The sequence below is a fragment of the Lithobates pipiens genome, unplaced genomic scaffold, assembly GCF_037356315.1.
Source record: "Lithobates pipiens isolate NorthernLeopardFrog02 unplaced genomic scaffold, aLitPip1_a1.2 Scaffold_35, whole genome shotgun sequence".
NCBI classification, from domain to species: domain Eukaryota; kingdom Metazoa; phylum Chordata; class Amphibia; order Anura; family Ranidae; genus Lithobates; species Lithobates pipiens.
Window position 1 is genome coordinate 2876966 of NW_027507811.1, and position 9693 is coordinate 2886658.

The 9693-nt window shown below is 53.4% G+C and overlaps 1 protein-coding gene across 1 annotated transcript; it reads right to left on the minus strand.

Moving 5' to 3' along the window:
- Window positions 1-385: 385 nt before the first annotated feature.
- On the minus strand, window positions 386-1161 carry LOC143955961 (uncharacterized). Its single transcript, XM_077466088.1, has 3 exons — window positions 1004-1161; window positions 792-889; window positions 386-712 (listed from the first exon to the last, which is right to left on the minus strand). The coding sequence occupies exons 1-3, from the start codon at window positions 1086-1088 to the stop codon at window positions 416-418; spliced, it is 480 nt and encodes a 159-aa protein (XP_077322214.1). The 5' UTR covers window positions 1089-1161; the 3' UTR covers window positions 386-415.
- Between the last annotated feature and the right edge of the window lie 8532 nt (window positions 1162-9693).

Genomic DNA, 9693 nt, shown 5'->3' on the forward strand with positions numbered 1-9693 from the left:
TTTTTTTGTAAATTTGTTGCTCTTTTTTTGCTTATAACCGCAGAGGTGATAAAATACCACCAAAAGAAAGCTCTATATGTGGGGGGAAAAAAAAAAAGGACATCAATTCTATTTGGGTGCAGCATTGCAGGACCGCGCAATTGTCAGTTAAAGGGACGCAGTGGCGTATCGCAAAAAATGCCCTGGTCGGGATGGGGGTAAAACCTTCCGGAGCGGAAGTGGTTAAAAACGATTGTTTTTAGAATTTTTTTTGCATTGATACGTGTCCCCAAAGGGCGGTACCTTGACCCCCTTAACCCCTTTCTATGGGCAATAACTTGCATTTAAGCCTTCAAAATGGGGACTCTCTTTCTCATACTCGGCTCCCATAGACTCGAATGAAGTTGGTGGTTCGGGGGCCGAACTTTTCCCCTGTTCAGGCGGGAGTTCTCCTGCGAACCGAACAGGGGGGTGTTCGGCCCATCTCTAATCCTAATGATACTATCAGTGATTGTTCCTTATCTACCTGATGATGGTGGGGGATGGTGTGACCTTCCTGTGTGGAATCCCGGGAATACAGAGGACGGGGACATCTCTCTGGTGGGTTCCTGGTATTTGGTGGCTCCATCATATCCTTGTGTCCTTCAGAAGACTCCTCCATCACTCCATACTCCTCATCCTCCTCTTTATACTCTTCTTTAACAACAATATTATCATCCCCGAGGTTTCCACTCTGAATATATAATAAAATATTCATTGTAACAAACATGCTGTGTATAAATCAGAACTACCAATAATTGTTCCTCATCTACCTGATGATGTTTTGCATAGTCGTGTTCTTTTAGTATGGAATCCCGTGAATACAGAGGACGGGGACATCTCTCTGGTGGGTTCCCATTACTGGATCCATCTGTAGGAAACACACACACTGACTGAATACATTGTTTCTATGTGTTTATCAGATGATGGGGGATGGGTGGAGCCTCCGTACTGCTCTCTCCTTTACAATAAAGTCTCCTCTTACCCGGTGATGTGAGGGGCGGCTGATTGTCCATCATGACGTCCTTGTAGAGATCCTTGTGTCCTTCTAAATACTCCCACTCCTCCATGGAGAAATAGACAGTGACATCCTGACACCTTATAGGAACCTGACACACACAATGATACAGTCACCATCCAGACACATCAATTGTGTGGGACCTTCACAGACATCAGGAATTGTTATTATCCTTCAAATCGCACATTTTGTAAACCCAACCCCCCCCCCCCCCTAAATAAAACCGCCATTCCGTATTATCGTATAAACTGAAAAGGTGAAATTGATGGAACAGCGACACATCTCCAAAATGAAGGAAATGTTCTGCCCCTGAAGGGGGTAATCTAGGTCTCCACACTATATATGTGTGTATCATCATCTGCTGGAGATAAAAGGCGTCACAGTGACTATGGAGGAAGAGGACGGACATGACGGGGGGGGGTTACTGGGTGTAAATAGAAAATTAGATCTTATTACCTCCTCTGCTGCCAGCAATGTCTCCTCTCTACGTCTTCTCGACTCACCTCTCACCCGGAACAGCCTATTTATAACCTGACATCACTTCCTGTCTTCCATAGAGACTTCCTGTCTGGGTAGAAGTGAGATCACCATCTTGTGGAGATCAGAGGAACTGCAGCACCTGAGAAACGTCTCGTAGTGTGAACACAGCCTTGTGCTGTGTGTGTATGTACTGAATATCCTTATAGATGGGGTCATCTCCACTCCCACCAAGGGGGGTAGAAATAAACACCTCCTATCTCTCCCCCTGCTACCCCATCTCCACATATCCCTCTTTGGTTGAATCCTTCTCTTCCACACTTTTATACTCCCCCGGGATCCCCAGGCTTGGGGATCCAAATATCCAAATATAAAAGAAAAAGAAGAAAAGAAAAACCTTGAAGCATATAGCTGGAAGCACTGGCCTACTACACTTACATACCCTTAGATCCAAATTTAATTCACCCTCCCATTATTATTTTAGATACCTTCAGGTTTCCCATGCCTTCAGTTGTCAATTTTCAGAGCACCAATTGTCCCTCTCATGTTCTGAGCTGGAGGCTATCCTGACCTTAAAGTGGTTGTAAACCCTTACAAACCACTTTGACCTACAGGTAAGCCTACATCAAGGCTTACCTGTAGGTCCAAGAAATATCTCCGAAACCTACACGGTTTAGGAGATATTTGAAAAAAAAGACAGGCACCGCTGTCTACGGTGAAATGCCGCGAGTGGCGGCTCCCGTGCGCATGCGCGGGAGTGACGTCATCGCGGCTCCGTCGAATGACAGTGTCGGTGCAGCGAGACCCACCGAGAAGACGGAGGCTCCGTACACAAGGGGATATCGGTGACTTCGCTGGCTCCTGCGTCAGGTAAGTGACACATAATGGGCTACTATGCGATGCGATGCGATGCATAGTAGTCCATTATTACCTTTGCAGGGAATGAAAGAGGAAGTAATACCCATCAGGGTTTACTTCCTCTTTAAAGCGCCAGACATGGAGAAGCCCACCTTTGAATTATATCTTTTCGTGGTGGCCAGTCCCGAGCGATCTTCATTCCTCCAGAAATGGACTGTGGATATTCCTGGACTGGACGATGAAAGAGATCTGTGACTTTCCCTTCTCTCATTTAGTCTCAGCTAGGGATACAATTATCCAATTTAGATGATTACCTCACTTTCCCCAGCATGCTGGCACTGCTTGCACCAATTCTTTTCACATCTTTTGGACCTTTCCGGCTATAGTACAATATTGGCAAGACGTATTGGAAGTGACAGGTCGCCCAACACAAATTGTCTTTCCCCTTGCACCACAATAATGTTTACTGGGTCTGGTGGGATTGTTGGCTGCGATGGTGGATAAAAGGACCCTTATCAGCCTCCTGTTATTTTAGGCTCATAAGGCAATTACTATGTGTTGGAAAAAAGTCTCTCCCCCCCGCAATGCCCCTTTGGATGCCTCTAATTTGCCTCTGTACCAAGCCACTTATACTAATAGAGGATGCCCCTCTAAGTTCCAGAAGGTCTGGTCTTGTTGGTTAGATGATGCCAGGAGATGTGGCAAGGGACAAGCTGCATCTGGTGGTAGGCGATGTGGAAAGGGACAAGCTGCATCTGGTGGCAGGCGATGTGGAAAGGGACAAGCTGCATCTGTTGCCAGGCGATGTGGCGAGGGACAAGCTGCATCTGGTGGCAGGCGATGTGGCAAGGGACAAGCTGCATCTGGTGGCAGGCGATGTGGCGAGGGACAAGCTGCATCTGGTGGCAGGTGATGTGGCGAGGGACAAGCTGTATCTGGTGGCAGGTGCAAGGGACAAGCTGCATCTGGTGCCAGGAGATGTGGCAAGGGACATCATAGGTGATGTGGCAAGGGACAAGCTGCATCTGGTGGCAGGCAATGTGGCAAGGGACAAGCTGCATCTGGTGGCAGGAGATGTGGCAAGGGACAAGCTGCATCTGGTGGCAGGCGATGTGGCAAGGGACAAGCTGCATCTGGTGGCAGGTGATGTGGCAAGGGACAAGCTGCATCTGGTGGCAGGCGATGTGGCAAGGGACAAGCTGCATCTGGTGGCAGGCGATGTGGCAAGGGACAAGCTGCATCTGGTGGCAGGCGATGTGGCAAGGGACAAGCTGCATCTGGTGGTAGGCGATGTGGCAAGGGACAAGCTGCATCTGGTGGCAGGCGATGTGGCAAGGGACAAGCTGCATCTGGTGGCAGGCGATGTGGCAAGGGACAAACTGCATCTGGTGGCAGGCGATGTGGTGAGGGACAAGCTGCATCTGGTGGCAGGCGATGTGACAAGGGACAAGCTGCATCTGGTGGCAGGCGATGTGGCAAGGGACAAGCTGCATCTGGTGGCAGGCGATGTGGCAAGGGACAAGCTGCATCTGGTGGCAGGCGATGTGGCAAGGGACAAACTGCATCTGGTGGCAGGCGATGTGGCAAGGGACAAGCTGCATCTGGTGGCAGGCGATGTGACAAGGGACAAGCTGCATCTGGTGGCAGGAGATGTGGAAAGGGACAAACTGCATCTGGTGGCAGGCGATGTGGCAAGGGACAAACTGCATCTGGTGGCAGGCGATGTGGCGAGGGACAAGCTGCATCTGGTGGAAGGCGATGTGGCAAGGGACAAGCTGCATCTGGTGGCAGGCGATGTGGCAAGGGACAAGCTGCATCTGGTGGCAGGCGATGTGGCAAGGGACAAACTGCATCTGGTGGCAGGCGATGTGGCAAGGGACACGCTCAGGACTCCCACCGATTCTGCATTATGGTGAGTTGAACTATTTCACTTTATATTACAATGCGATCATGTGACCCCTCGGCTCTGTCTCTCCCCCCCGGGTGACGTAAAATAAAGCAAACATTAAAGTTACCCCCCCCCTCCAAATTTTTTAGTCCCCATGAACATAAACGCCATGTCACGGGCGCCTACATACAAAATGTAGATTGCACGAACGTCCAAATTCAGTATTTTGGTTTTGAATCAGTGGTTGGTTTAATATTGTTGGTTTATGTTCTTCGATATCTACTGTAGTCATAAGTGTATGGGTAGAATATCTCCGGGACTTGTAGGAAACCATGACTGATGACGGGAACCAAGGGGTCAATGTACAGAAGATTTGTTGGATGACTGTGACAAGCTTTAGCCCAAATGCGATCAATTCTGGCCGTATTGTAATTAGCAGAGTTATCTCCTATGATTGCCAGCTCCATCTAGTGGCCATAATGAAGTATTTTTCCTGAAATTCCTCCATCTATAAAAGGATTGTTGTAGCCCCCTGGTCCGGAACTGGGGTTATAATATAAATGTAGTTTCGGGCTGGGGCTGTAGGCATCTCAGATTGATTGTACAGCTTATCTGGTCTTTCCCTAAACTCAATTAGGTTGTACGTTTCTCACTGTCGCCAGTTGGAGTCACTGGTGCCACAGGCCACTATGAGAAGTACAACTAGGTTGAGTTACATTCAACCGAGCTGAATATTCAATAATCAATATTCATTTTTCTTCCAGTCAGCCCAGTAGGAGGTCCTTGACCAGTGGTGCGTTCTGGGAGAGGATATATATATATATATTTGGGCTGGGCCATGTGCTCACTCTCTTGCCTCAGGCCCTCCTGGCCTGCGGATGTGCTGCTGAAGTGAGCTCTGCAAGTAGGCCTAGAAGCCTATCTGGGGCATACTAATCCTGGAGGTGGTCCTTAGGCTGTCTTGTCCAGGGTAGAGGAAACCAAACCAAATAGAGAAGATCCAGGGGGAGGACCCATGGTGGAGAGAGCCAGGATGCAGGCTGGTCTTCCGGAAGGGCCTGGTGACTCGTTTGAAGGAGGCGCCTACATCTAAATCCTGCTTACAGTGTCGACGGGTCGGCTTATAGGTCCCGACACTGTGAAGCCGAATCTTGTTCTACATCTGAAAACCTGCTTGAAGTATCGCCGGGTCGGCTCAAAGGTTGTACTAATGTGCAGCTGTACTTTTTCTGGATCCAAGGAGTCCATAAGTGATCTGCTGCTGGTATCGGGAGATCCCCAACCCTTTCTCCTACTACTTCCTTCCACGTTCTTCATTACCGACTTCAGGACCACCCGTCGTCGATATATACGCCAGTACTTTGACGTCAAATACCAGGGGGTTATGGCAGCAGATAGCTGCCACGATCCCGGTATTTTCTGAAATGGTCCACTAAAATAAAAGTGGTCTCAGTGGCGGATACGCCGCAAGATCACTTTTATTGGCGGCGAGAGAGGTGCCCACCCCCTCCCGCCACGTTTCGGTCGTCTCAGACTGCATCTGGTGGCAGGCGATGTGGCAAGGGACAAACTGCATCTGTTGCCAGGCGATGTGGCGAGGGACAAGCTGCATCTGGTGGCAGGCGATGTGGCAAGGGACAAGCTGCATCTGGTGGCAGGCGATGTGGCAAGGGACAAGCTGCATCTGGTGGCAGGAGATGTGGAAAGGGACAAGCTGCATCTGTTGCCAGGCGATGTGGCGAGGGACAAGCTGCATCTGGTGGCAGGCGATGTGGCAAGGGACAAGCTGCATCTGGTGGCAGGCGATGTGGTGAGGGACAAGCTGCATCTGGTGGCAGGTGATGTGGCAAGGGACAAGCTGTATCTGGTGGCAGGTGCAAGGGACAAGCTGCATCTGGTGCCAGGAGATGTGGCAAGGGACATCATAGGCGATGTGGCAAGGGACAAGCTGCATCTGGTGGCAGGCAATGTGGCAAGGGACAAGCTGCATCTGGTGGCAGGAGATGTGGCAAGGGACAAGCTGCATCTGGTGGCAGGCGATGTGGCAAGGGACAAGCTGCATCTGGTGGTAGGCGATGTGGCAAGGGACAAGCTGCATCTGGTGGCAGGAGATGTGGCAAGGGACAAGCTGCATCTGGTGGCAGGCTATGTGGCAAGGGACAAGTTGCATCTGGTGGCAGGCGATGTGGCGAGGGACAAGCTGCATCTGGTGGCAGGCGATGTGGCGAGGGACAAGCTGCATCTGGTGGTAGGCGATGTGGCAAGGGACAAGCTGCATCTGGTGGCAGGAGATGTGGAAAGGGACAAGCTGCATCTGGTGCCAGGTGATGTGGCGAGGGACAAGCTGCATCTGGTGGCAGGCGATGTGGCAAGGGACAAGCTGCATCTGGTGGCGGGCGATGTGGCAAGGGACAAGCTGCATCTGGTGGCAGGAGATGTGGCAAGGGACAAGCTGCATCTGGTGGCAGGAGATGTGGCAAGGGACAAGCTGCATCTGGTGGCGGGCGATGTGGCAAGGGACAAGCTGCATCTGGTGGCAGGAGATGTGGCAAGGGACAAGCTGGATCTGGTGGCAGGCGATGTGGCAAGGGACAAACTGCATCTGGTGGCAGGCGATGTGGCAAGGGACAAGCTGCATCTGGTGGCAGGCAATGTGGCAAGGGACAAGCTGCATCTGGTGGCAGGCGATGTGGCAAGGGACAAGCTGCATCTGGTGGCAGGAGATGTGGAAAGGGACAAGCTGCATCTGTTGCCAGGCGATGTGGCGAGGGACAAGCTGCATCTGGTGGCAGGCGATGTGGCAAGGGACAAGCTGCATCTGGTGGCAGGCGATGTGGCGAGGGACAAGCTGCATCTGGTGGCAGGTGATGTGGCGAGGGACAAGCTGTATCTGGTGGCAGGCGATGTGGCAAGGGACAAGCTGCATCTGGTGCCAGGAGATGTGGCAAGGGACAAGTTGCATCTGGTGGCAGGAGATGTGGCAAGGGACAAGCTGCATCTGGTGGCAGGCGATGTGGCAAGGGACAAGCTGCATCTGGTGGCAGGCGATGTGGCGAGGGACAAGCGGCATCTGGTGGTAGGCGATGTGGCAAGGGACAAGCTGCATCTGGTGGCAGGAGATGTGGCAAGGGACAAGCTGCATCTGGTGGCAGGCGATGTGGCAAGGGACAAGCTGCATCTGGTGGCAGGAGATGTGGCAAGGGACAAGCTGCATCTGGTGGCAGGCGATGTGGCAAGGGACAAGCTGCATCTGGTGGCAGGAGATGTGGCAAGGGACAAGCTGCATCTGGTGGCAGGAGATGTAGCAAGGGACAAGCTGCATCTGGTGGTAAGCGATGTGGCGAGGGACAAGCTGCATCTGGTGGCAGGCGATGTGGCGAGGGACAAGCTGCATCTGGTGGCAGGCGATGTGGCAAGGGACAAGCTGCATCTGGTGGCAGGCGATGTGGCGAGGGACAAGCTGCATATGGTGGCAGGAGATGTGGCGAGGGACAAACTGCATCTGGTGGCAGGCGATGTGGAAAGGGACAAGCTGCATCTGGTGGCAGGCGATGTGGCGAGGGACAAGCTGCATCTGGTGGCAGGCGATGTGGCAAGGGACAAGCTGCATCTGGTGGCAGGCGATGTGGCGAGGGACAAGCTGCATCTGGTGGCAGGTGATGTGGCGAGGGACAAGCTGTATCTGGTGGCAGGCGATGTGGCAAGGGACAAGCTGCATCTGGTGCCAGGAGATGTGGCAAGGGACAAGTTGCATCTGGTGGCAGGAGATGTGGCAAGGGACAAGCTGCATCTGGTGGCAGGCGATGTGGCAAGGGACAAGCTGCATCTGGTGGCAGGCGATGTGGCGAGGGACAAGCGGCATCTGGTGGTAGGCGATGCGGCAAGGGACAAGCTGCATCTGGTGGCAGGAGATGTGGCAAGGGACAAGCTGCATCTGGTGGCAGGCGATGTGGCAAGGGACAAGCTGCATCTGGTGGCAGGAGATGTGGCAAGGGACAAGCTGCATCTGGTGGCAGGCGATGTGGCAAGGGACAAGCTGCATCTGGTGGCAGGAGATGTGGCAAGGGACAAGCTGCATCTGGTGGCAGGAGATGTAGCAAGGGACAAGCTGCATCTGGTGGTAAGCGATGTGGCGAGGGACAAGCTGCATCTGGTGGCAGGCGATGTGGCGAGGGACAAGCTGCATCTGGTGGCAGGCGATGTGGCAAGGGACAAGCTGCATCTGGTGGCAGGCGATGTGGCGAGGGACAAGCTGCATATGGTGGCAGGAGATGTGGCGAGGGACAAACTGCATCTGGTGGCAGGCGATGTTGAAAGGGACAAGCTGCATCTGGTGGCAGGCGATGTGGCGAGGGACAAGCTGCATATGGTGGCAGGAGATGTGGCGAGGAACAAGCTGCATCTGGTGGCAGGCGATGTGGAAAGGGACAAGCTGCATCTGGTGGCAGGCGATGTGGCAAGGGACAAGCTGCATCTGGTGGCAGGCGATGTGGCAAGGGACAAGCTGCATCTGGTGGCAGGCGATGTGGCAAGGGACAAGCTGCATCTGGCGGCAGGCGATGTGGAAAGGGACAAGCTGCATCTGGCGGCAGGCGATGTGGCAAGGGACAAGCTGCATCTGGTGCCAGGCGATGTGGCAAGGGACAAGCTGCATCTGGTGCCAGGAGATGTGGCAAGGGACAAGTTGCATCTGGTGGCAGGAGATGTGGCAAGGGACAAGCTGCATCTGGTGGCAGGCGATGTGGCAAGGGACAAACTGCATCTGGTGGCAGGCGATGTGGCAAGGGACAAGCTGCATCTGGTGGCAGGCAATGTGGCAAGGGACAAGCTGCATCTGGTGGTAGGCGATGTGGCAAGGGACAAGCTGCATCTGGTGGCAGGAGATGTGGAAAGGGACAAGCTGCATCTGTTGCCAGGCGATGTGGCGAGGGACAAGCTGCATCTGGTGGCAGGCGATGTGGCAAGGGACAAGCTGCATCTGGTGGCAGGCGATGTGGCGAGGGACAAGCTGCATCTGGTGGCAGGTGATGTGGCGAGGGACAAGCTGTATCTGGTGGCAGGCGATGTGGCGAGGGACAAGCTGCATCTGGTGCCAGGAGATGTGGCAAGGGACAAGTTGCATCTGGTGGCAGGAGATGTGGCAAGGGACAAGCTGCATCTGCTGGCAGGCGATGTGGCAAGGGACAAGCTGCATCTGGTGGCAGGCGATGTGGCAAGGGACAAGCTGCATCTGGTGGTAGGCGATGTGGCAAGGGACAAGCTGCATCTGGTGGCAGGAGATGTGGCAAGGGACAAGCTGCATCTGGTGGCAGGCGATGTGGCAAGGGACAAGCTGCATCTGGTGGCAGGAGATGTGGCAAGGGACAAGCTGCATCTGGTGGCAGGCGATGTGGCAAGGGACAAGCTGCATCTGGTGGCAGGAGATGTGGCAAGG

What these genes read in the sequence shown, in the direction of transcription:
- LOC143955961 (XM_077466088.1), bottom strand. Translation starts at nt 1,088, where the DNA reads ATGGAGGAGTGGGAGTATTTAGAAGGACACAAGGATCTCTACAAGGAC. An exon ending in GCCGCCCCTCACATCACCGG is followed by an intron (nt 890 to 1,003) that starts GTAAGAGGAGAC and finishes TGTTTCCTACAG; the next exon opens with ATGGATCCAGTAATGGGAAC. An exon ending in ACTATGCAAAACATCATCAG is followed by an intron (nt 713 to 791) that starts GTAGATGAGGAA and finishes TTATATATTCAG; the next exon opens with AGTGGAAACCTCGGGGATGA.